Source organism: Alligator mississippiensis, chromosome 7, assembly GCF_030867095.1.
Source record: "Alligator mississippiensis isolate rAllMis1 chromosome 7, rAllMis1, whole genome shotgun sequence".
NCBI classification, from domain to species: Eukaryota; Metazoa; Chordata; order Crocodylia; family Alligatoridae; genus Alligator; species Alligator mississippiensis.
The window spans coordinates 87,309,771-87,336,373 of record NC_081830.1 but is presented as its reverse complement, the minus strand read 5'-3'; the positions used below and the strand labels follow the sequence as shown (position 1 = coordinate 87,336,373).

The 26,603-nt window shown below is 54.1% G+C and overlaps 1 protein-coding gene across 1 annotated transcript in view; it reads left to right on the top strand.

Annotated features, from left to right (window-relative positions):
- Positions 1-421: 421 nt before the first annotated feature.
- P3H2 (prolyl 3-hydroxylase 2) overlaps positions 422-26,603 on the top strand; it is a 96,043-nt gene continuing 69,861 nt past the window's right edge. The window contains exon 1 of the mRNA XM_059731267.1: positions 422-915. Coding sequence (XP_059587250.1) covers positions 508-915 — 408 coding nt within the window. The 5' untranslated portion in view covers positions 422-507. The remainder of the gene's footprint in view (positions 916-26,603) is intronic.

The window sequence follows — 26,603 nt, the reverse complement described above, 5'->3', positions numbered from 1 at the left end:
CCTCTATACATCTACACTGTATTTTTGGTTGCATATACCCCGATGACCTGTACAGTCCCTCTCTACATCTAGCTGTGTTTCGGTTGCAGATGGCCCAATGACCTGTATGGTCCCTCTATACATCTAGCTGTGTTTCGGTTGCAAATACCCCGATGACCTGTACAGTCCCTCTCTACATCTAGCTGTGTTTCGGTTGCAGATGGCCCAATGACCTGTACAGTCCCTCTATGCCTCTCGCTGTGTTTCGGTGGGAGCCGGGTGGGTGGCAGGCAGGACACCGACAGCCCCATCTCTTTGCGGAGACGCGAGACCTCGCATTGAACCCGCTGGAAACGAAACAAGAAGTAGTGGGGCAGCTTCGCGGCGCGCGCTGGCTCGGCCGCTCCCCGGCCACCCCTCCCCGCGGGCGGGCGGGCGGAGCGCAGCGCAGCGGAGCGGAGCAGGGGCGGTTTAAGAGCGGCCGGGCTGGGGCTGCGGCAGTGCGGCACATGGCAGCCTAGCGCCGGCATGGCCCCCGGGGGGCTGGCGCTGCTGGCGGCGGTGCTGGCGCTGTTGGGGTGCTGCGCGGGGTGCTGCGAGGAGCCGTACGACGCGCTGTACGCGCGCGGGGTGCGGGCTTTCCACGCGCGGGACTTCGCGGGCGCGGCGCGCTGGCTGGAGCGGGCGCTGGACGCGCAGCGGCGGGCGCGGGCGGCGCGGCGGGGGTGCCGCGCGGGGTGCGGGGCGCGCGAGCCGCTGGCGCCGGCGGGCGGGGAGCTGCGGGGCTGGAGCTCCGTGCTGCGCCGCGCCGCCTGCCTCCGCGCCTGCGAGCGCCGCGCCCTGGGCGCCGCCGCCCGGCCCCGCGTGGCCGACGACGTGCGGGCAGACTTCCAGCGCCGCCTGCCCTACAGCTACCTGCAGCGAGCCTACATCCAGGTGAGCTCCGCTCCTCCCTCCCTGCCGGGCACCTTCCTCCTCCTCCTGTGTGGCCATCCCCAGCACCCAGCACCCGCAGTGCGGTCCTTTCCAACCAGACACCCTCCTGGTGCTGGCTGTTGTCCCCCGTCCCAGCACCCCGGATCCAGGATTGGGTGCTCTCCTCCCTGCACCTTCCTCCTCCTCCTGTGTGGCCATCCCCAGCACCCAGAACCCACAGTGTGGTCCTTTCCAACCAGACACCCTCCTGGTGCTGGCTGTTGTCCCCCGTCCCAGCACCCCGGATCCAGGATTGGGTGCTCTCCTCCCCACACCTTCCTCCTCCTCCTGTGTGGCCATCCCCAGCACCCAGGACCCGCAGTGTGGTCCTTTCCAACCAGACACCCTCCTGGTGCTGGCTGTTGTCCCCCGTCCCAGCACCCCGGATCCAGGATTGGGTGCTCTCCTCCCTGCACCTTCCTCCTCCTCCTGTGTGGCCATCCCCAGCACCCAGCACCCGCAGTGTGGTCCTTTCCAACCAGACACCCTCCTGGTGCTGGCTGTTGTCCCCCGTCCCAGCACCCCGGATCCAGGATTGGGTGCTCTCCTCCCCGCACTTTCCTCCTCCTCCTGTGTGGCCATCCCCAGCACCCAGAACCCACAGTGTGGTCCTTTCCAACCAGACACCCTCCTGGTGCTGGCTGTTGTCCCCCGTCCCAGCACCCCGGATCCAGGATTGGGTGCTCTTCTCCCCGCACCTTCCTCCTCCTCCTGTGTGGCCATCCCCAGCACCCAGGACCCGCAGTGTGGTCCTTTCCAACCAGACACCCTCCTGGTGCTGGCTGTGCATCCCCCCAGCACCTGGGATTGCTTGTACTGAGTCTGGTCCTCTCTGCCCTGCTGTCCTCCTCGTCCCGTCTATCCACCCTCAAGCATGCAGGATGCAGAGTCTGATCCTTTCCTCCCAGACACACTTCTCATCGGCGAATCCACCCCCCAGCACCCAGGATCACTGGATCCAGAGTCTGATCCTCTCCACTCAGCCACCCTCCTTGTCCTGTCTGTCCACCTCCCCCAGCACCCAGGATCCAGACTCTGATCCTCTCCACCCAGACATCCTCCTTGTCCAGTCTACCCCTGCCCCAAGCACCTAGGATCCAGAGTCGGATGCTCTCTGCTCACCCACCCTCCACATCCTGTCTGTCCACCCCCAGCACCCAGGATCACTTGATCCCAGACTCATCCTCTCTGCCCAGCCACCCTCCTTGTCCTCTCTACCAGATTGGGACACCCTCTTTCCCATCCCTTTGTGCCTCCAGCCCCGGGGACCCAGAGGAGCTCCAGCAAGTGGGAATGGCAGGTCACCCCCACCCAGCCACTCACCTGGCCGTCTTCCCCCCACCCCAGCCAGCCTGGACCCATCATGAGGAATGGTCTAATAGAGGCCCATCACTAGGAAAGTTCCCTACAGTCTAAGGAGAAGGACTCCTGATGTTTAAAAGGGAGATTGAATTCCCCGGTGGCTGTAAGGATGGACGAGTGAGTGGGTCCTAGCACGACTTGTTCCCATTGGGGTCACAGATCGCTGTGGTTTTGCACCGGAGACTTTCTGTGTGAGCTGAGGACTCTCGAACTCAGCACATAATGAAAGCATTTCTGTCCTATTGGAAGTGCAAGCAGGAGGGAGGAGGGCTGACAGACTCACCGTGCTTGCAGGGTGTTCACGGACAAAAAACCCCCACTGCCATCCCCGGGCAGCTCTTCTGTGTCAGCAGCACGTTGAACAGCTCAGACGTCACTAGCAGGGGGGTTTCCCTAGGTGTGTGCACACGTGCGAGAGAGACACGGAGATACAAGCTAGTATCATCCCCTCTGTGCCTGGCTCGCTGGTGGCACGAGATGCTTTGCTGGATACATCCAAATCAGGGTTTCCTGGTTCTCACCCCCGAATAACATTTATTTTTGGATGAAGAATGCTTTGGTGCCTCGGTGAGCGTGCTTATTCAGGCTTATTCACCCTGGGAGAGTGTAGCCTTGTTCAGTGCCGTAGCAGCTGAGCCCCTTGTGTGAAGCCAGTCACCCTCTCGTGGCTTTCCTAGCTGTTATTATTGAAACCATGGGGAATGCTATTCTGTGCCAAGGTTTAAAACGGTGCTGGGATGTTCCCTCTGGACTACATCTTTATTTCACTGAATGCAGGGCCTGACAGTAGGGACCGGCCGGTGTTGAGCTGGCGGCCTGCCTGCGGCTTGGCGGCCACACGTCTGCCGAAATCTGTCACCGAGCGGAGAAGGGAGTTGCAGTCCTAGAGAGCACGGCGGCTTCTCACATAGTGACCGCACGGTAGAGGATCGCGGGCTGCAAGTGCTTGTCCCCGGGGTTAAGGCCCTACTGGAAATCATATTGCTGAGTTGTTTGCACTTCCCTTCTGGGTTTGTCATGCGTTGGCTTTGATCTGGGCAGCTCCCAGAGCTGGGAACACAAAGAAAAAGGCACGAAGGAGGTGAAGCATCCTCGTGCATGGAGAGGACAGCCCTCACAAGCAAGACCAAGCGTAGGACCCCTAACAGGGGTCCCTTGAAGTCAGTGGCACCCTAGACCTTGGTGTAGCTTAAAACCAGCCAGCTGCAAGGCCAGCGGGATATTGCACACCTGCGCCTGGGCCCCGCGGCCCCGCTCGGGTTTTACAATCCCTGCAGAGAGTGTTTCCCCACTCTCTCTTGTAACAATGCTTGTTCTCAGGCTCGGCACGAATGTTTGAGTTTCAGCCCCCGCTGTCAGGGAATGGATTTCTATTTTTTCCCCCCTTTGGATGCAGCTGTTTTCATTTGGATTGCAAAGCACCCTGTTGTCAGAGCCTTTCTCGCACTTCTCTGGTTCGGTCCCCGGCGAGCCAGGGCATTCTGCGTCGTCCTTCCTCAGCAGATGTGTTGCTAGAGGAAAGACTCTCTCTGCCTAAGGAAGCTCTGGGATAAGTCGCTCCAGGGCAAAGACTTAGCCAGGCCAAATGTGGTCTGTTCTGTTTACAGAGGGAGGTCCAGACATGGGTTTTATCTGCAATTATACTGAATGGGAGCTCTCCCAGAGTTGCAACCCATCCCGCCTGCACCCCTCTCTATTGCACATTGCTTTGCTGCCCTATGCAGGGCTCTCCGTGTCCTTCCCCCAGGATCCCCCTGCCCAGGGCTTCACCACGGGGGTGGTTCATATCTGTTCTGCTCGCTGCTGTCTGCAGTCTCGATCTCTGCTGAGTCCCTTTCCCGGCTTCTAGATGAGCTGAGCCCCCTGCAGCTCCCGCTGGCTTCCTTCGGCCGACCCCTGCCCTTGTACTGCAGCGGTGCCAGAGAGGTGGGCAGGCTGTGCCCAAACCCCCTTGGCTAAGTGGGTCTTCCTCTCTCATTTGGCACTTACGCTGCCAGCTCTTCGCTCCTGTGTATCAGCCAGTCTCCTCGTGCCTCTGCAGAGCAAGGGTTGCTATTTATTTTCCTTCCACCTGGGCAGCTGCGAAACCTCCTGTGTGCTTTTAAGCCTCAGAGCTGGGCCTTGCATTGGGCTGCTCGACCCCTGCTTGGCTTTTCCACACCAGAAAGGAATTAAGGAGGTTAAATATCCATCCTACGGTGTGTCCTGTCCCCTTTGCACGGCTGGGGTGGGTGGGTGGCTGGCTGCTGGGGGACTTGGCTTGATTTCTTGCTGTGCTTTGCCGGCAGCCGTGGATGTCGTTTTGCATTTCCAGCGAGGAGCAGCGGTGTGGAATGCGCTCTGGACGCCCACTCCTGACCTCTTGCCTGCTTCTTCCTTTCTCGGGAGGGGAAGAACATGTCCCCTTGGGAGGCAAGGACAAAACATGGAATAAATAACAGCTTACGAGGCTTGGCGCTCAGACAGCCCTTTGAAAGAGGCAGGGCCGTGTAAAGGCCAGCTAATCCCTGGTGCATCGCGGCGAGGTGAGAGGAGGGAGTGCCATCCTTCCTGTCTCGAGTCAGGGCCCCAGGGGGAAGGTCCTTGCCGTCAGTCGCAAGCAATGCCAGGGAAGCATGCGATCCAGATCCAGAAGCACAGGGTCTGTTATGCTGCAGCAGACCCTTAGGTTGGGCTGTCTGTGCTGCTCAGATCCAGAGTCACTCTGGATTCACTCCCGTATAAACGAGAACCCCTGCAGGACATCATTGGGGGAAACCAGTTTGGAATAAAAGGCTTTCTGCAGGTCACTGGGCTCTTTGTGTAGTTTGAGATGGTCCCACAGCAAAGGCAAGGGGCTAACGGCGGATCGCGCGCCCTTGCTGGGCTGGAGCTGTTCGCTCTGCTGCAGTCGCATTCATCCGCTTGGTTCCTTACGTGATTTTCTTTGTTTTCCTTCATTTTCCGAAGGACAAACGGGGAGGGAGGGAAGAGCAACTGGTATGGGCACGGATGGGGGGAGTTCTTCTAATGCACTGAGGTCTCAAAGGGATGGATTTAGTAGCCATGTTGGTCTGAGACAAAAAAAAAATGCGAAAAAATCTAGAACTCTGGGTTCAGAAATGATACCATTTATTAGACCAGCCAGGAAATTGCAAAAAAAAATAAATAAATAAATAAAAAAAAAAAAAAATATATATATATATATATCTTTTTTTCTGCAAGCTTTCAGGCTCAAACGTCCTTCATCAGACTCTGGGAAAATTAAAGATCGTAAAAAGTCCCCATAGGTAGGGAATAAACTTCATTTTTGCACAGAGGCAGCTGGAGATGGGAATCTGTCCCTTTGGGTCCATGAGAGTGTCTTTGGGAGTGTCACTCTCAGGGACTTTTTACCATCTTTAATTGTCCCAGAGCCTGATGAAGGGTGTTTGAGCCTGAAAGCTTGCAGAGAAAGAGATGATTGCTTTCTGCGATTTCCTAGCTGGTCTAATAAATGAGATCATTTCTGAACCCGGAGCTCTAGTTTTTTTGCATGTCTGGGGTTGAAAAGAGAGGCAAAGTAGCCTGTCATCGGTGTGGATGCGTCTTGCTGGCACTCCCATCACACCAGCAGAGCCCCGTACCCTGCCGCATCTGTGTCGGGCTTTGGCGGGAGCGTGCTGCTCACCCCTGGCAAGCTGGCATTTCGTCCGAGCGTGCCTGGCACGACACTGAGGCCATTTGTGCTGAACACTGCCTGGAAGCTGAAGCTCCTTGCCCTTTTCCATGCTGCTCAGCAAGGCAGGGAGGTAGGACTAGGAAGCCACATCTGGCACGACGGCCCTCGCTGGCTGCTGAATCAGGAGCTGTGTTGCAACTGGCTGTGGACATTGTGCCTGTGAACAATACGACCAAGCAGAGCCCCCTCCTCTCCCGGCGCTGGCTCCCGTGAGTCAACAGCAGCCCCCGGCCAAAAATAACAAGCCTCCTCCTGGAGAAGGGGCTCTGTCATCAGTCACACAATCGCTCCTTCTCTCCTAGCCCGCTGCATGCAGCCCTCGCCCGGGGGTTTCTTTTCCTCCCCTTGTTTTCCTCCCATGCACCTCCATGTCCCCTGATTTTTACCTGCATGAACTTCCTGGTTTGAAGCTCCCCGAGTGCTCGACTCTTTTTTTGTTCCTCAATGCCCGTTGCTGAACTCGTGCCTGCCTAACAGAAGTGCCTGTGCCCATTGCCTCTTCTCTTCGAGCGTCTTCTCTTGGTGCATCGCAAGCAATGCCAAGCAAGCGTGCAATCCAGATCCAGGAGGACGGGGTCGGGGTCTGCTACGCTGCAGCAGGCCCTTGGGTTGCTGCTCCGATCCAGAGTCAGTCTGGATTCACGCCGGTAGAAATGAGAACCCCGGCAGGATATAAATGGGGGAAGCCAGTCTGGAATAGGAGGCCAGGCTGGATTATCAACCTTTTAATCTGTCACCGCCATGTGACTCAGACCGTAAGGAGCAGGAGCTAACTGGAGAACTGTCAGGCTCAAAATACTCTCGAACAAATGCCCTTACCCCCCCATCTAGGTCATTGAAACAGAAACCGCTTCAACATCAAACTGGCTTTCACTTTTTAGGTTTCCTTTCTGCATTTCCCTTGATTGGGATATACTGGCTTAACTCTCTTTATGGCTAATATTGCCTTCCAGAGGACCTGTGTTCACACAAGACACCAACATTTAGGTCCTCTCTGTACCGGGGTGTGAGGGATGCTTATAAATCTAGCCGGTGCCTTTGGGTGTCGCTGAAAATAATGCAAACTTCTGTACTGACCATGAGTTTTGCTGCAAATCTTGTTTTTACAGACACTGCCTTTGACCTCACAGTAGCTTTCCCCAATGTAGCCCTCCTCCCTTATGGGTGCTGGGACAGTCAGGAACAGGCAAGGCTGCTGCTTTGCCCCTGTGTTGCCCAGCACTCTTCCCACAGGGGTTTTAACCCACTGCACAGACATTCATCCTGATAGGGAGGGGTGGGAAACTGAGGCCTGGAGCGATGCAGGGACTTGCCGAAGGCCGTGTAACAAGGCAGCTGTCTGCAATCAAAGCCTGACGTTCCCAAACTCCTCTCTGTGCCGGCTCTGCCGATGTGAAAATCCAAGAGGGAGGTAAGAAGCGTATCATCTGTAAAACCAACGGGCATCAAAGCCTTCCTTTCCATCCATCGGTAGCACTGGACCGGGGCCCGAAGCTGATGCCTTGCAGTCATAAACAGTCCCCTGGCACTTGCTGCAAGCTGGGAGGATCTTTGCTATGGCGTGTCTTCCAAATTCCTTCCATCTCATGTAATGACACCCTGTCTGCCCACGCTCCAGGATGCAGGATGGCACCGGGGCATGCATTTCTCTTGACTTAGTGCAAAGATCTACGGACACCAGGGACTGACTTGGGATTTGCACGGTGGTGAACATCCAGCTTGTTCTGCTTCCCCCAGAGATTTTCCTTCCTTTCCTGCCTATTGCAGCATCGCCGTGTGTTGCAGCCAGCTGCTGGGCTCTACTCCCAGGCCGGCTGGGTACAGATGGGGCAGGCTGAGACTGCGCCGTGCGTCCCATATCAGCAGGATGTGGAGAGAGTTCAGGATCGGTGCGTGACCGCAGCGTCAACACGGTGCCCGGGTAACATGCTGATAATGCATTCCTGAGCAAGAAAGTATTGCCGTAGCTGCAGGAAGAGGCTGGTCTCGGGAGAGCTGCTTGCTTTTGCAGCCGTGTTGCTAATGGCATGGGATAGCAGGAGGAAAAGCAAATGTATGCGTGACGGCAGCTGCTGGGACATATTTCTCACGAGCGTCACCACCTGCCATGCCTTTTGGAAACCCTGCCCGTCTTGTTCTCCTTCAGCTCGTGCCTCGTGGGCCTCCGTTTCCCCAAAATGGAAATGGAAAGCCCTGGCCGTAATGACGACAGCAACGTCTTTCATCTGCACGCCCGATTTCACTCGGACGCTGAATAAATAAATAGTGGAGTTCTTAGGAAAAATCTCTGCATTTAGCTCGGCTAAGGTCGCATCCCTCGGCCTCACCCCCAGGGTAAACATCCCAGTGGTCAGGGAGGTTAAAGTGACTGCGGTACAAAAATAAACCCATCTGCAAGGGATGAAAGCACTGAGGCTTGTTCATGGGTTTTGCAAACATCAGCTCGGGCCAGGGGCTGCCCTGAGAGCCGGGGCTGGGTCCGTGAGCTTGTCCTGGGTAGTTCTGTGCTGGAGGAGCAGCAGTATTTAGTTAGTCTAATACAAGATATCACATCCACTCGAAGAACCTCGCCTGCCTGTGAAGGGAGCGAGGGGGACGTGTCTTGGACCTGGGAACTCGTCGTTTCCCTGCAGACTGGCTGCAGCATGGGCAATGGCAGGGAAAAGTTAAAGAAAACCAAGTCATTGCTCCAACCAAGAATGAATTTTGGGTCCAACTAAGCTGCTCAACCTTGATGACAAAGTTGGGACCCATCCAAGAGCTGGAAGCTGGACCTAAACTAGCAAGAAGGCCCGGGGTTGGCACAGTGAGCGTGGGAAGCTTTGGAATAACTTAACAAAGATTGTGGTGGCTTCTCCATCCACCGGCAATTATCGCCTCCAGTACTGGACATCTTTCTAGGGGGTTTGCTGTGGCCAAGTGGCTCTTGGGCTTTTCGAACCAGCGGTCTGGCCGCTCGATTACCCTGGGGCATCCATGCGCCCTTCTCAGGAAACTTCTTAAAAAGGTGGAGAGAGAGCATGACTTCATTTGTGGCTGTCCAGATGAGGAGCACCGTTTTGGCTTTTCCAGTCCATCACAGCTTGATGCATGAAGTTGAGAGTGAGATGAAGGGGTTCGCGCGCCTCTGCTCTCATTCCCTTCCCGTTTATTAGTTGTAGCGTGGATAGCTGAGAGCAGACTTCAGGCAGAAGCAGGGTAGATTTGCACCTTGTAGGCTAACCAAAGTAAATGCACATATATGCACTATATATATGTATATATATATATGTAGATGTATATATATGTATGTATGTCTATAGCACAAGCTCTCGTGAGTTGAAGCTGACGTCATCAGATGCTGCAGGGAGGCCAGTCTGGGTTTTTCTTGCATGCCCTAATGCTTTAGGTGCCCCCGAGTGCTGATCCCACGGTGGCTGATTTGGCTCCATGGGGTCATTGCAGATCCCAGTGCAAGGATGCGACTAAGAAGGGCTCTACAGACTCCTTCAGAGCAGCTGCTTAAACAGCCTGGCTTCAGGCTTCCTGCGGCAACCTCCTGGGGTTAGGAGCCCACGTCGCACCCTGCCTTTCACTGCCCTTTCCCGCTGCCTCCTCTCTTCCCCCTCCACAAACAGCTCTTGCCATATCTTCTTGTGCAGCTTTTGCCTCTAAAGCAACTTGCTCGTGACTTTTGCTTTCAGAGTGCTGCCCTGTGTCTGCATTCGGTGTTTTCTTTTGAACCTTTGCTGTGAATCGTGCATTGGTTTCCACCACGCTACCACATTGCATTTGGGGGTAAGCTTGATGCTGATCCTAAACCGGCTTTGGCCCCTGGTGCCTGCGGTCTCTTGCTTTGGATTTGAAGTGGGATTACTTTACGGTGCATGTTTGCCGTCTGCAGGGAATGGTAGGGGAGCGTGATAAGGAAGGGCCAAATCGCTGGCTCAGCTCTTTGCTGTCTTGTAGCAGGACCCTTGCAGCTACTCCTGTAATACGGCCAAGCTCAAGGCAGCACCGGGCATCTGGGTCATAGGATCTTGGCTTGTTTGTTCATTTCTGCTTCAGATTGAGTTAAAAATTCATCAGCTTGCTGGGCCTGCTGCTGAATGAGAAAGGGACACGGGGCCGAAAGAGGCCTCTCAGGCCATTGACCCCGTTTGCTAGTAACCTTTCATCCGCTCCAACCCCTTACACGCCCTCCACCGTGCCACACGTCAGTTGGGGCTGCTCCTGCCATGACCAGGGGTTGGACTAGATCTTTTCCAGCCCAAGGCATGCTTACATTCATAATAATTTCCCACCACACACCTGTTAGGGCATTCCCCATCCTCATACCTATTGGAGTTCATTGCAGCTCATTGCCATGGCAAAGCTCTGCGGCACACCTGTCCATTTCTGAGGGCACACTTTTGTGCCGCGACACGCTGGTTGGGAAGTACCGGACTAGATGTGACCTCCTGAGGTCCCTTCCCACCCTCATTTTATCTGATTCAATGATTCTCAAGATGGGAACCATGCCTCCTGCTACAAAGGACGTCCCCCTTCCTCTCCCCGCAACAGCCTGTGCCAGTCTGGATTGGGGGAAAAAAACCCTTCCTGACTTCAAACGAGAAGTTGCTTCGACCTTGAGCAGAACAAGACCCAGGTGCCCCGATTAGTCTTCCCACCACTAGCCGTGGCTGATATCTGATGCTCCAAGAGGTGGGGAGACGTGGTACCCAAGTGTTCATCTCCACGGGGCATAAATCGTGGGGCTGGCTTCTGATTTCAGTGACTGCACAAAGTCTGTGCAGCTCCCTAGAAGTGGCACAGGGAGACTGAAATCCCCAAATGGTGTTTGGTCTTGCAGCAGCAGTTCAGATTACAGGGTGAAAAGGCTTCAAAGAGCCTTGGGTGACTTGGCTAATAGGGGAAAAATTGCCTGAGAAGCCCCAGGGCTGCAACGGGTTGTGTCCACCCTCCTTTCCATAGCTACCGGCCTCTTCAGCAGGCCCTCCAGAGCTGATGCCAAGGGCCAGGGATTTAACCACTGAATAATTATAGCAATAGAAATAGCCTCCACTCCCCACCCTTTCCTTCCCACACGCTCCCTCTGATCCCAGCTCATAAATGTCCTTTTCTCCTTCCTTGGATGGGAAGCAAAACCCACGCGTTCTAGCTAGAGCGTACAGCAGATCTTGGCCGCAGCCCATCCGGTCTGGAGGCCAAGTATAGTCTTGTTGCTTCTTGTTCATTTGCAAAGAGGGAAATGAGGTCTTCTAGGGCTGCATGAAAGGATGCACATGCATGCCTAGCTGGCAGGGGGCCAGGGCGCGTCCCACCCTGGCATCACGTCTGTGAACGGCCAGGGTGAGGTTCAGCAGCCTGTCCTGCTCCAGCTCAGCTCCCCACATCAAAGCTTAATCTTGGCTGATAGCAGGCATGCCTGAGCGAACGGGGCTGGGCGGGCACGCAGCTGGCTTCCTTAGCACGATGGGTCTCCGGGCAGGCGGCGAGCTTTGAAGTTGCAGCAGCCGTGGGCAGGTAGAGCCTATACCACAGTGTGCAAGCTGCATTTTGGAGGAAAAAATGTGAAATTGGGGAGGGGAAGCATGTTCAGGGTCCAGAATGAGGTGACAAAGTAAATCCCCAGCTGCCGTGTTTCAATAGAGGCCTGATTATGGCACCAGAGGTGGGTTTCTTGTGGGCACGGGTTTGCTTTTCTGCTGGGACTGAACTTCCCAGCTCCTGCCGAAGGCTGGGCTCTCAGCACTTGGAGATCAGGCTGGATCATCTGGACTCTTGCCTCCATGTGAACGTTTGGGTCCTTGGTTTAAAGACCTGCTTCTCTTGTGCTCCCCACCTTCGTGTGTCACTTCTGCCTGCTCAATGCTGCCATTGCTCAGGCTCACGTGCAATGCTGGTCCCTCCTGGCACCTGTATTAGGACAGAGCAGGAACCTCTCCGGGCAGCGTTGCTTCACCCCTGGATCAGAGACATCAGCTTGGTTTTAATAGTCAGGAGTGGAGACGCCTCTACTCCATGGTCCCTTCATGTGCTTTCTGCATTGCATCCTGTCCTCTCCCACCCTTGCAACCCTCCCACTCCCCAGGACACTGCGAATTATTATAGGACTGTAGGGAAAAGGGAGAAAAAAAATGGTTATTTCTGCATTTTTTTATTTTTTTATTTTTTTGCTCCAGTTTTGCCTTCCTCCAGGTTTTGATGCTCGCTGCAATTCTGCACAAGGCGAGACCCTGAGCCTGCCTGGTGCCCTGCATGCACCGGGGCCGTATGCATGCAGTTGTCCACTCCATTGAATGGGTGTGTGTGGGAGGGGGGGCAGTATCATTGGTGCCTTGTGGGCTGGTCCCATGGCTTTGAGACCCCCCTATGCAGTGCCAATAAGCTGAAATTCCCAGCTCAAGACACTGGATGAACTCTCTCTTGTGTCCAGACCTAATCCCATCCCTTCCCAAAAAGGCCATGTGTGATAGCTTGCAAAAGCCTTCCAGATATTTGCAGAAGCTCTTGCTGAGGCTGCCAGGGGAGTGAATGGAGTCTGCTGGATGATGCCCAGAGAGCTCCATGCACAAGGTGGTCCATGCCAAGGTCCCGCCGGCTCGAGCACCCACGTCCTGGGATACTCTCTCCCCTCGGGAGCACCTGTGACTGCCGCTGCCGCCGAGATGCATCCCGGTTTTAATAAGCCTTAAAGACAAAGTGGCAGCTCGAATACTCCAGCACATTTCGGTTGGGGATCATTGTCCCTTTCTGAGTTGCAAGATACACCGAAGATGACACCCGGTCAACAGGGCTGTGAATCAGTCCAGTCCTACTCTTCCCTCTTGTTTTTGGGTGCACTGAGTTTATTCCCCTGGGGTAACGGAGAACCGCGGAGTACCCCAAATTAGTGCAGATGCACCAGGAAGGATGCAGATTTACCATGCATTTGTGCAGATATACCACATATTTATAGACACGCCAGAACCATCCTTTCTTACTGAAAAGACCCTCATAAACATCACTAGGGGAGCGTAGGAACTGTGATTATTTCAAAGGGTCGAATTGCAGCACAGGCTGTGAACTACAGTAGAGGGCAAGAGACTGAGTATTTAAAACTTGTTTTTTTTTAAATACTCAGTCTTGAAAGGAGCCCTTTTTGTGCTGCTTGCAAAGCTTTCTGACACCCTTAGTTTGGGTTCCCTTCTGCAGCCTGGTGTGAGCCCCCCCTCCCAGTAGCGTGCCAGCTGCAGGGAGTATTGCCATCGGACTATGTGCAGGGAAAGAGTTCATTTCTGAGCACGATCCTGCGGTTGAAGTTTGGGAAGCCGTCGAGCTGCTCGGTGCCAGGCTTGGAGGTGGGCAGGGGGGTGGGGGCTCTCACTGCATCAGGATGATGCTTCTGCAAACCCTGGCAGGCTGCATGTTTATCCCGTCGGTGGCTTCCTGGGGATGGCAGCCAATTTAAAGCCCACGGAGCAAGAGCGATTGACAGCCTGTCCATGTCAGAGCTATGATACTGTAGCTGGGGGGTGAAGAAACGGCAGCGTGCTGGGTGGAAATGTCCATGCGACTCGATCCGGTATAGATCTCCAGGGGCGCTGGTTCAGCGCCTGGTATGTGTCTGGTATAAACAGTTCCAGATGTGGGGAAGGCTGTCCCTGTCTAAACACTTATGTTTAATGATGGGAGCTGGAGAGTTAGCAGGGGAAGGGGGAAACCTCCTCCCTCTGGCTGGGGGCAGGGAGGGGAGATGCTCTTGCTTGTCCTAAGAGCAAACACTTGCAGGATGGCAGGGCTGGGAATGAAGTGGGTGCGAGGTTGGCATTGCTCCCAGCTCCTCGCTGTCTGCCTGGGTCTCTGATGTCCATGTGCATTTCCATGCATCTCTGCTCTGGTGCTGATAGCTGGAGAGAGGCTTTCCTTCCAGAGAGAAAGGAAAGGAAAGGAAAGGAAAGAGGCTCTTGATGGGGGTGGATGTGCAGAGCCCCTGGCAGGTAGCAGAGGGAAACAGGGTTCAAAACCAGGTGGGGCCTTCTAGTCTAACTCCCCACACAGTGGTCCCTGTCCCTGCTCTGATGGGGCTGAGACCTGGGCCTGGCTCAGGGCTCGCAGGAGACTGATCTGTGCCAAGCAGGAGAGCAGAGCGGTCCCCGATGCCAAAGGCAGGGTGTTAACAGACCCGTGATGGGGTGGGGAGTGCTCTGACCCAGGGCAGCCTGCATTTCACCTGGGACAGGTGAAGGACAATGATTGCATTAGTAAGAGCGTTGTCAGCAGATTGAAGGAAGTGCATCTCTGCAGGCTGCGGGTGACGGGCTGGGCAGCAGCTCTGCAGAAAAGGACCTGGGGGGGCAGGGGACAAGAAGATGGGCAGGAGCCAGCAGTGTGCCCTTGTGCCAAGAAGACTAATGGCACCCTAGGCAAGGTTTGCCAGCAGATCGAGGCAGTGATTCTTACCCTCTATTCAGCACCAGGGAGGTCACATCTGGAGTCCCGTATCCAGCTGTGGGCCCCCACTGCAGAAAGGATGTGGACACATTGCAGAGAGTCCAGCGGAGGGGAATGAAAGTGGTTGTGGGGCTGGGGGACAGGACTGGTGAGGAGAGGCTGAGGGAAATGGGCTGATTTAGTCTGAAGAAGAGAAGACCGAGGGGGATTGAATAGCAGCCTTCACCTCCCTGCAGGGGGGCTGCAAAGAGGCTGGAGCTGGGCTGGTCTCAGTGGGGGCAGATGACAGAAGGAGCAATGGGCTCAAATTGCAGCAAGGGACGTTGAGGTTGAATATTAGGAAAAAGGTGTTGATGAGAAGGGTGGTGAAGCACTGGAGCAGGTCACCCAGAGAGGTGGTGCAGTCTCCATCCTTGCAGGTTTTGAAGACCCGGGTAGACAAAGCCTTGGCTGGGATGATGTAGTTGGGGCTGGTCCTGCTTGGAGCAGGGTTTTGTACTGGATGTGACTCCTGAGGTCCCTTCAACCCTCATTGCCTGTGATTATAAGGAGGTGAGCACTGGGGGCTGTAGCTCCAGCCCCAGCTGCACTTCCAAGCACTCACATGGGTGGCAGGCTGAAGGCAGGGCAGGACTATTGCCCTCACCTGAGATGTGTGACCTGATTGCCTCTCCCCCTGGTTTTAATGCTTGTTTGGGGCCTGTGGTTCTCAGCACCCCCGGCTGGGAGCTCTCACCTGCTGCCCTCCCCGTAAGCAGAAGTTTCCTGGCTGCCTTCGACCAGCAGCTCCTCCACAAAGCAAGACATGAGCGGGCCTGAGTCTGTTAACGGTGTGATTTTATGGTTCATTACTTTATGGTCCATTATCCGGTTTCTTTTAAACTCTCCGCTGCATAGGTGTTAACGACCCTCTCTCCTTGTTTTTTAATGGTCTTAACCTTCCACTAATCAATCTATCCTTTCCGGTGCAATTCGGCTCTCTGTTCCCTGCTCCTCCTGTTTTGCAGCCCTGCAGACTGGGTTTCGCTCTAGCTAGAAACAGTGACTCCGGTGTGGAAATAACTGTCAGGGAAGCACTGGATGACCTGGCAAGATGCACAAGCAAACTAAATGTTATGACCCTGAGAGAAAGGTTCATTTAATGCTGATGGTGAGCAGGCCTAATAAAAAGTGATGCTTCTTCAGCCCGATGAAGGGTGTTTGTGGCCGAAAGCTTGCAAAGGAGATTTTTTACCTCAACTATTTGAGTTGCTCTAATAAAAGATATCAGATTCACCCAACGAACCTTGTCGGCTTAATAAAACGGCATCTTTTTGAATATTGGGGTTTTTTTTGCCTAGTTTGTTGTGCTTTTACTACATCATGTCATGCCATGTAATTCATTCTTCTTCTCCGGTCCAACCTTGCTATATGGTGTGCTCCCAATATCCAGCACAGGCCACTGCTGCTGGCTTTGGCGTTGCCGAATCTTGCGGGGTGCGTAGCGGTGCTGCAGGGCATCTCAGGAGATGCTCCATGGTTTGCTCCTCCTGACAAACCCATTGCTTGGTTCATTTCACGAGATTGGTCCGTGATTGCGTGAGGTTTCCCGTAATGAATTAATAGATGCGTAATGCACAGTCCAGTAAAGTTCAAGTTGCTTTTGCTTTGCCCTGAGACTGAATCACCCAGCCTTAGGTCCCTAGTGTGTTAGTAAAGCTTCTAGTTACTCTGTACCTGGAGAAGAAAGCGTGTTATATGTGATGATGCACCGCACCACCTGCACCCCCTTTCCAAACTCCTAGATCTGCCCATGCCCACAGCTGCTTTGGGGGACCGGGCACGTGCTCGAGGATGGAGCCTGGAGGGCCGTGTCCTGCCGCCCTCGCACAGGCAGGCCCAGAGCAAGCCCCGTGACTCAGGTCTCAGACCGTGACCCCGTCTTGGGCACTCCCGGGGCTCCAGAGATCGAGTTTTCTCCAGCTCGGGCTCCGACCATCACTGAGGAGCCCTTCCCATCTGCGGGGGCTTGCTCCTCCTGGGTCCAAGACATCCAGCAAACCCCTCCCTGGAAGACAAGGTTATTCAGGGGGCTGTGTTTAATTCCTGCTCACTATTATTTTAATCACCAGTCTTGGTGTCTGGGTCTATTTCTGGAGCCGGGCTCTGCAATGCTGCTAGATGACAGACTCATGTTTTCCGCACGGGAGTAGAGGCAGGGACAGAGACAGGAACAATCACGCGTGTCCAGGGATGTTGTGCCGGTGTTTAAAGGTGTCCTCGATCAATGCATTTGCTTTACGCTACGGGGAAACCTGCAGCGCTGAGCTCTGCTGCCCTCGGCGCTCGCACACGAGATAAGGAGCGAGGCCTCTTGCAGACGTACTATTTACATTCCTGGTTGGGAGTAAATGAGTATAGTGCTAATCCCCGGGGGGGTAGCAGCGACGGTCGCGATCCAAAAGAGGATGGTTGGCAATAACAGAAGGCGGAGCCGCCTTGAAAGCAGCTTAGGGAAATCTGTCCAGCTAAGCCCCGTTTATCCTAAAAACTCAAATGCACTTAGCTTTTATTTTCCTTTAAAGCTGGAAGGAGCCAAAAGGCAGCCTGATTAACAGCCTGGCTGACAGCCGCGTCCTCGCTCGCGCTGGGGGATTTTTGTGAGTGTACATTACACTTGCGCAGAGAGGCCTGGAGCCAGGGGTCACGCGGGCTGTATTCTGCTCCGGCGCTCAGCTGTGCTGCGCACCTGCAGCTGCGGGGGTGGCTGAGAGCAAAATGCAGCCCAGCGCGTGCAGGGTTGCTTCCTGCAAGAAAGAAATGCTCAGGAGAGGCACGGGACAGGAGAAGAAGGCTGCTTTCACCTGAAACAAAGTGCCTCTAACTTCCCTTTCAGTGCCCAGGGCTCTCTGGTTTTGCCCTGAGATTTGCAGAGCTCCTTCAGGTCCCTGAAGAGAGAGTTTTTCCTAATATCCAACCTCAACTTCCCTTGTTGCAGCTTGAGCCCATTGCTCCTTCTGTCATCTGCCCCCACTGAGACCAGCCCAGCTCCATCCTCTTTGCAGCCCCCCGGCAGGGAGCTGAAGGCTGCTGTTCAATCGCCCCTCGGTTTTCTATGCAACCTGGGAACGGGAGAATGAGTGTCTCAAAGGAGATGTCTTCTCATCTAAGTATTGCCCAGGTTTCTGCTGGGTCCGGTCAGGGCCAGGGAGGGCAGAGGCCTGCTGTAGACTTGCCATTTCCTTGCTGCAAAGCTGTTTGGTCAAGCTAAGCCCTGGTGTATCCCCCACTTTCTGTGCCAAGCAGCTTGCTTTTGTGTTTCCAGAGCTCTCACTTCACATTCCCGCTTGCTTTCATCCCCATGTCTCCCATCCCTCGTTCCTATGTCAAACCTGCCGGGCCTGCTTGGCTCGGGCAGTCTCTGCCCCATCAGGGACCTGTGGCAGCAGCAGGAGAAGGATAGCACTAGGATGTCTTATTCTGCTCAAAGATGAATAGAAAATGCAGCCAAAAAGAGCCAGGCCAAGGCTCCCTGACCTGCAGGAAACTCAAGTCTTCTGCCCTTGGCAATGGATCCCGTCGTGCCTCTTGCCAACCTCTCAGCTTTGAACCATAAGGTGGTAAATGCGTCCTGGAAAGCCTGGTGCATCGTCCCTTGTTTTCTGCTGAGGCTAAGCCAGAGTGGTGGGGAGAAGCATGCCGAGAGCAGATGCACTGACGTGCACAAAGATCCCCCAAATCAGCTCGTTGCTGCAGGCGGCTGTTTGCGTGGATGGGGGAAAAGTCACTTGGAGCTGAAAAGAAATGTATTGAACCAGGAGAAGAGATTGTCCCTGCTCCAAAGACTTTGCCGGCTCAAATAGGCTGATGCAGCGTAACGGCTTGCTCTGTGTGTGCCCGAATTGTCGGAGCGGCCGGCGGCTGTAGCGGGCTGCTCACCGGTCACCAGGTGGGACGTGAGCCAAATGCTTTGCCCAGCCCTGCCATCCCCCTGGTCCTGACTTGCTTCTGGAAGACCATTGCTGCTGTCTGCATGAAATAACCCTCAAGTTGGCAGGGCTGGAGCCAGATGCTGCAGATGAGGTTTGCAAGGCTGCATTCAGATGATTTTTCTTTTCTCCTTTGGGTTCAGTTTGCTAGGTTCACATCCCCAGACCTCCACCCCAGGTCCACAGGCAGGCTGGTGAGGCTCCCCCGAAGACAGCAGGCAGAAGGAGGCAGAGCCGAGCAAACACAAACCGGTCGCTGCCTGCCCACGCTCCTAAATTGCCTCTGCACCGAAGGGGAAGGCAGCGCCTGAGATGATCGTGCTGGATGAGGACCCTGCGGTTAAGTGCAGGGATTAAAGCAAGCTGCTGGTTTCCCTCTGCAAAGCACAGGCCATCCAACAGCTGGAGCAGGGAGAGCCGGGGCCTCGCATGATCCAGCCGCGGCTTTGGAGGATGGGAATAAACAGCTCTATAAAAGCAGGATGCAGGTTACCGTTTTGCACGGGAGTCTGCGTGTCCAGGCCCATGGAGCAGCTGGCGCGGGGCTGCCTCGGGGGAGAGCCCAGCGGCCAAGGGACCGGGCAGTTTCTGGCTCTCACCTTGGCCTGTCATTGCAGCGAGCTGATCCTGAGATGCTTGAGAGGCAGAAGGCAGACAAGGTTCTTTGAGTAAATCCAATATCTTTTATTAGACCAACTCAAATAGTTGGAAAAATAATTCCTTGCAAGCTTTCTATACCCCTGGGAGGCAGACGGCATTTTCCAAGCAGGGGAAGAGATTGTCCTGGCTCCGAAGAGGTTGCATGCTCAAAAGCTTGTTGTGTGTGTCCTCAGCTGCTAGCCTGTGGCACAGCGGGACAGACGCCGTCCCCAGAGCAGGTCGCATTACATTTCGGCTTTTCCCAGCTCTGCCATCTGGGCATATAGGAAGAGTATCCCTAGGCCCACCAGCTGCCATAAAGCCTTGTGAATAAAACCAGAGGCAAGGGGTTGGGGCACATGGGTTCAGGTCCTTGTTACCTGGGGCCATGTGGCAGGATGCTCCTCCGTGCCTCAGTTTACCTCGCTATCACCACACAGCGTTTATCTCCAACCAGGTATTGTGGTCATTACTCGCATCGATTGTCTTGAGTGAGAGCTGTGATTTTCAAGTGCAAACTGTTAATCATCCCAGTGGCAGTGGCTTGCGGAGGCAGTACGCAGAGCTGGAGCGGGGTTCCCAGGCCGTCGAATCCAGTCTCCTGCGTTTGCAAGCAACCGCTTCCCCAAAGCGTCCGGAGAAGTATGCAGATTAATGAAGAGACACTGAGCAGCAGCGGGACAGGCTGATTATGGAAACAAGTGCTTCAGAGTCTGCCTCGGTGCATAGCTTATTAACAAAACATGGATTAACTGTTCTCCCAGGGAAAGCTGGGAACCAAGCAGCCGGCTTGACCGAAACCAACCCGCTGACAGCTGTCACGGAGCAGCTGCACTTGTCCATGGGCCATGCGAGGCCTGCAGAGCCCACTTTATTTCCTGACCCCCTGCAGACGGGAGCTCCGGTGCTGCGCCCGGGGCATTGCCTTCCCTCCTAGGGGGTCCAGCAGAAGTCCTCTGTCCTGGAGCAATGCTCCAAATTCAGTGCAAGGTGCATTTGTTCTCAGTCCTATTGTTTTACCTCTGAGTGCATGGCTTAGGACCTGGTGGTGCTCCTACCTGCACGCACCAAGCCCGGGAGTGAGACCGCCAGGAGAGGATGCGCCACGGCCCTTGCATGCATGCTGATGGCGGACATTGCAACAGCAATAGCGGGGTCTGTCCTAATGCCCGACCACCCTCCTAGTCAATCAGTTCCTCCTAATCGCTACCTAAATTTCCCCAGCTGCAGCTTGAGGCCATTGCTCCTAGTCTTGTCCCCTGTAGCCAAAGAGAAAAGCCCAGCTCCATCCTCTCTGCAGTCGCCCTTCAGGGATTTAAAGACTGTTATCAAATCCCCCCTCTGTCTTCTCAAATACCCCCAGTTCTTTCAGCCTTTTCATATCAACCGTGTTTCTCAGGCCCCTGATCATTTTTGCTGCTTTTCACCAGTCTCTCTCCAAACTTTCTGCATCCTCTGTCAAATGTGAGGCCCAAAGCTGGACACGGTCCTTCAGGGTGGATCTGACACAGGGAAACCCTTTCTCTCTCCTTGTGCAAGGACTGGATCAGAACAGTTCAACTGGCACATTGCATCGTAGAAAATAGGATGGGAAAGGACCTCCGGAGGTCACATCTAGTCCAAAGCAGGACCAGCCCCAACTCCATCATCCCAGACAAAGCTTTGACACCTCCAAGGATGCAAAGACCAGTCTGGTGGAGTGAATACCTGTCGGCTGGACCGGTTTGCAGGCCAACTCCTTAGCTTTAAGTGTCTGGGAAGCACCCTCAGACTCGTGGAGGTTTGCCCACCCGCAACATGCCTCGAGGAGGGCAAAGCCAGCAGGAGCTGCTAACGCCGGCCTGTCACGTTGCTAATGGAAAATGGCATTTCATACTGGGAAGAAAGCAGCAAGGCCGGCTGCTGTCACCGCTTGCCCATTCTGGCTCTTGTCTGAAGCAAAGAGCAGACGGATAGTGTCTGCTTAACTTGCTAGACATTTGGTTTAAGTCAGAGGGGCGGTGGATAATATCCAGCATCACCACTAAGACGTGCAGGCGAGCCGCTCCGACAGCAGGCAGCCCTGCCATTCATTGCTAGCAGGGGAAGGTCCTTGCAGCAGCTCCCAAGCACAGGGTTGCTCTGTGCTGGAGCACATCAGGTGTCTTTTCTTTCTATCAGCAAAGTACTTGTTTGACCAGCTGCTGCCGGGAGGTCTTGCCGCATCTCCATCTCCAGGCCTTTCTTTTGGTCAGTAGATAATGGCTGGTGACAGAAGGAGCGCGCTGTTTGTACAGCAGCAAGTGCGTGACGGAGCTGATTCGGGGCATCACCCCCTGGTAACCCCACCGAAATCAGGATTTCACACCTTTTTATTTTTATTTTTGGGGGGGGAAGTGGACCTGAATAAGTGCAATGTTTAGCGCAATGTTTCCCGACCAGGGTGCCTTGAGATCCTTTCAGGGGTGCTGCAGACTGCCGGGCACTCTCGGCAGTGCAAACCCAAAGATTTCAAATAGGAATTCACAGTGTTAAGCGTGTCCTGGCCTGTTGGGGTCTTTGTGCAACAGAAGAATTGCCCTGTTACTTTTCTGCAATTAAAAATCAAGTGGAAACTAAGATTTCCTATATTTTCCGAGGGGTGTTTTGAGTCTGAGGGGTGCCTTGAAACCTCAAAGGTCGAGACCCACTGGTTTACCAGATTGCTGCTTCTGGACTTTGGCACGCGGTGCTTACAATGTGCCTCAAATTGGACATGCTTTTCCCTGGACATCTCCCCAGCTCTGGAAATGCACCTCGGCCCTGCACCCATACCCCGCTTTCATCTTAAATCCATTGCACCTTTTGATGTGGCTTGAACACTCCCACACTCGCCTCGCCCGAGCCCTGCCCCTTTGCACTTAACTTGCTACAGAAATAGAAATGCATGAAACGACCAGTCCCCGTGCTCCGTAGCCTGGCGTTTAATTTTGGGAAGTTCAGCATCTTTCATGCAAACAGTCTAAGAAATATCCCCGTCGATCCCATTCATGCAGTCTTGTAGAGTCCCCGGCTGGCGGAGGACTTGGCCAGATTCAGCAGCCTTCTTCCTTAACGTTTGCTGCCGTCCCGAGGGGGGTGAAGTCATTTGTTTGAGTTGCCCTCCTGCTGTACACTGATGTTAATGAATGGTAGGAAACAAGACCCTGAGTGTGAGCAGTCTGGGCCGTGTGTTTGAGCGATACGTGTTCGCTCACACATCCGTGCGGGTAATTGGAGCGCTGGTTTTGAAGACCTCTCAGTCGGGCTATTGAATAACTTCAGGCTCTTGGAGTAGATACTTCACATTCCTTCCAGTCTGAATTGTGTAAGCCCCTCTCATGACCTCATTAACCACGGAAATGCAGCTTGCATTTCCCCACAAAGCTCGGGATTCATCTCTCCCCTCCTACGTGAAGCCCCAGCCTAAGTCAAGAGGAGGAAGCCAGGCTTGCACGTGGGTAGGGGTGGAAGCCTTACTAAAGCCGCAGCGTGGCTTGCCTTGCTCGCGCCTATATCCGTGCAGCTTTGCTGAAGGTGGGACGTATTCCTGCATCGCTACCATCACCCATAGGACATTCAAAGCTTTTTTTTAGGGGAGCTTTTAAAAAAGTTAGCACCAGAGCCAGCTTTTCAGAGCTCGTTCTCCGTTGTTTCCAAGACTTAAATAACCCGCGGAGCGTCGCATCTAAACTCTGCTGAGAGCTCGCCTGGCTGCTCTTCTCTTTTTTTTTTCCGAAATGATTCTCCCGCAAATCCCTGGAGACTCGGAGTTCCTTCGTAGTTAGACGCTGCTAGGTTTAATGAGGGACCGCTGACCCTATCAATTATAGACTCGCTTTTATAATCACTGCTGCAGTGGCTGGTAACGCAGACCAGAACAGAGGCTAAGAGCCTGAAAGCTTTTTTTTTCCCCCTCCTTTTTAGCCTATTTGTCTCTGTGGAGGCCCCGTTACATGGAGCGAGTGGGTTTGCGCACAATAGCTGAATACCAAACTGTTGTGTACGCACGATGCATTTAGCAAAGAAACACTCATGTTGGATTAATGGCTTTCAAGGACTTTAAGAAGTGTTTTACATCTGGATTTCCTTTCAGCGAGGGGTTTAGCTTGCATAAGATGAAGCACAAATGAGTGTTCAGGGCTCTGGAAAGAGTTGTTTCCACCATGCTAACTTAGCCAAGCCATTGTGAAGGGCTGGGGCTGGGAGCTGCTTTGGTGGACTTCCTCGAAACGTACCCCGGCCTCGCAGGATCAGGGGCTTAATGTGTTCAGGGTTTCATCTTCCTGAGTAATCCTCGGGCTCTTATCCTGCATTGCTGAGGGCAGCAGAAAAACACCCGTTGAGTTGAGTGCTGGTTGGGTTCTTGGGCAGAGCATCAGGAAACTCAGCTAAGTTATGACCAGGCTGCACCCTGGTCATCTCTTTGAGTGTCAAAGCACACGGGTATGTGATGCCTCTCCTACATTTCCAGTTACACGACCTGCGCTGTGTCATATGCACAAAATGATAGAAAATGAGGGTGGGCAGGGAGCTCAGGGGGTCACATCCAGTCCAACCCCTGCTCCAAGCAGGACCAGCCCCAACTACATCATCCCAGCCAGGGCTTTGTCTACCTGGGTCTTCACACCTCCAAGGATGGAGACTGCACCACTGCTCTGGGGAGTCTGTTCCAGTGCTTCACCACCCTCCTAGTGAGAGTTTTTCCTAATATCCAACCTCAACTTCCTTTGAGCCCATTGCTCCTTCTGTCATCTGCCCCCACTAAGACCAGTCCAGCTCCGTCCTCTTTGCAGCCCCCCTGCAGGGAGGTGAAGGCTGCTATTCGATCCCCCTCGGTCTTCTCTTCTGCAGACTCAATCATCCCAGTTCCCTCAGCCTCTCCTCACCAGTCCTGTCCCCCAGCCCCACAACCATTTTCATTGCCCTCCACTGGACTCTCTCCAACGTGTCCACATCCCTTCTGCAGTGGGGGCCCACAGCTGGACACAGGACTCCAGATGTGGCCTCCCCAGTGCTGAATAGAGGGGAAGAATCACTGCCCTCCATCTGCCAGCAATGCTCCTGCCGATGCAGCCCAGGATGCCGGTAGCCTTCTTGGCACCAAGGGCACACTGCTGGCTCCTGTCCATCTTATTGTCCACGGTCACCCCCAGGTCCTTTTCTGCAGAGCTGCTGCTTAGCGTCCTGCTGTGTGCACATTCACACACTCTGTCGCCTTCAGTTTTCTTAGTTAGACCCTTATAAAGCAAATGGAGTGGTGTCCTTTGCTCACCCGCACATATAAAGTCCCCCCTAGCCTCTGCAAATACCGCTGCGGCTGCTGTGAGAAACTATGCCAGCTAGCTGCTGTGGATTATTTCGGAATTTGAGCAAAGCTCCCAAAGCTGGCGCCAGGGTATAACATTTATTAAAAGTCTCTGTTTCCTCTGTGCAGGATCTGTTAATCATGCTCTTTGCAGCTTAGAGCGGTGGGGCAGTCATGGGGGGGGGGGGGGGGATAACTGATTTATTTGTTCAGTTTGGCATGATGCTGTCAGAACAGAACAGGCAGCAATGGTCTGTATTAATATCAAGTAAGAAAAGGTGCCTGGAGAGTGTGTTATAGGAGGGCTGTCAGAAGGCTACCTTGGCGACAAAGCCCATTTCACAGCATTTTCTTTTGCGTAGGAGTGAGGCACATAGCTTTTTTCCAGGCTAATGCATTTCCCACTGAGCCAGTGTTGATCTTTCTTGTTTGCAAGCAGCCAGGAGACATGCAAGAAGCACCAGATTCATAAGCTGCATGCGGTACAGGATCTAGTCCTTTCACTCCTGCAGTGTTTGGATCACCTGGGTGATTTAAATGACATTTTGCATCACAAGGTGCCCAGTGCAGACTCTCCTGCCAGGACAGCAGCCATTGCATGCATCCAGGCATAAGCTATGGGCAGACTGCAATCTTAACAGTGGCAGATGCAGAAAGCTGGGGTAGAGTGCAAAGGGCACAACAGGCTAAAAAGCAGCGGTCATAAGTCTTCCTCGTGCATCCACTGCTGGAAATGTGCATTCGGTGTGGGAAACAGATCATAAGAGGCCCAAATAAATGTGTAGCCGGGTGTGCTTTGCTTGAAAGAAATTGTAGGGTGGGGTGTGAGAGCAAACCGAGCGCTTTGAAGAGCTAGGGTGGCTCCGGGGAGGCAGGGCGGCCCGTGCCCACCCACGGCAGAGGTTTTCCACTCGGGTATGAATGAGCTTTCTCCTTTTAGCTTTGCATGCTTGCCTTGGACTGAGTGTGACACAGCAAGTGTGACTCACTTGCAGCATGGGCAGACGTGACCTCCTCTCCGTCACGATTGGGTTCAGCTGTGACCACTTACCGGGGCGGTGACTCACCCGTCTACGTCCGACTCTGCTGACAGGGACTTGCATTGAATTTCTGAGCAGACGCTTGGGTGGGATTTTTAAAATCCCTTGGTGTTGGCCTAGTTCTCCTTTCTTGGGAGCCAGTGGGAGGTTTGCTGTCCTCTTGGAGCTAGCCAGGCCAAGCGGTCGTTCAACCCCCCCCAGTCTGGATCTCCCCGGGACGATGAATTGCCCCCTCCCGTGGCAGGCGTGGGGGGCACTATGCGGGCCGTTGCCTCTCCAACAGCTGCTGTGCTCCACAAGCCCGCAGGAAAACCATGGTAGATTGCTAAATCAAGAAGGCAGATTATATTTAGCTTCCTTTCACCACAACCGCACATTTTTTCAAGGGGAGGAGTAGGGTCCAAACTGGTGTTACCCACCAATTATTTGCTCAGTCAAATGATTGCTAATCCAGAGCTCCTTGAAGGTGGAGACCGGCGGGGTTTCGGGGATGTCTGAGTTTCCCTACCCTTGCCTCTGCCAGTGCTTTCAGGCCAGATGTGAAGGCGGATCAACCAGATGTTTTGCATGGAGAAAGGCATGTATTTATCCAGCTGCAGCAGCCTGGTCGTTCCCATGAGCCCTCAGCGTCTTATTGAAAAGTCCAGCTTTGGGAAGATGTCATTTGGACTCTCCAAGCTGTCCCCAGCTGCTCAGTCCAGTGGTTTTTCAACCTTTTTTGTTAGGCTCCTACATTCATATTTAAATAGCTCGATAAACATCCCAGCGTTCAGGGGCTCCAAGCCATGAACTTCACCCACAGGTGACTTAGAAAATGTAGGTATTGCTGCCTGAGAGAGGGGACTTTGTATTCCTGGCCCCGATGCTCCCCAGTCCATATGCCCCAACCTTCATCAGCCCAAGGACGCTGATACTGAAGCAAGTGGGACGCTGTGGGCGACATCAGATTTAACCTGCAAGAAATTTTGGAGAGTGTGGCCGACATGCGGCCCCCAACCTCCTGGCTCAATCCTCTATTGAAAGGTGACTTAAAGTTTTGTTGGGGACCGAAACGACTGTGTGGAAAGGCACACAAGGCAGGCATCGGAAGACTTGCATTGTGACTGAACGGGGATGGGTTGAAGAAGAGGAGCAGCATTTCTTTCACAGCTTCGATTAGAAGCGACTGGCCTGGAGCGGAGCCGGGAAAGCGTAAGGATTCTTGCGGTTTGGTGATACAC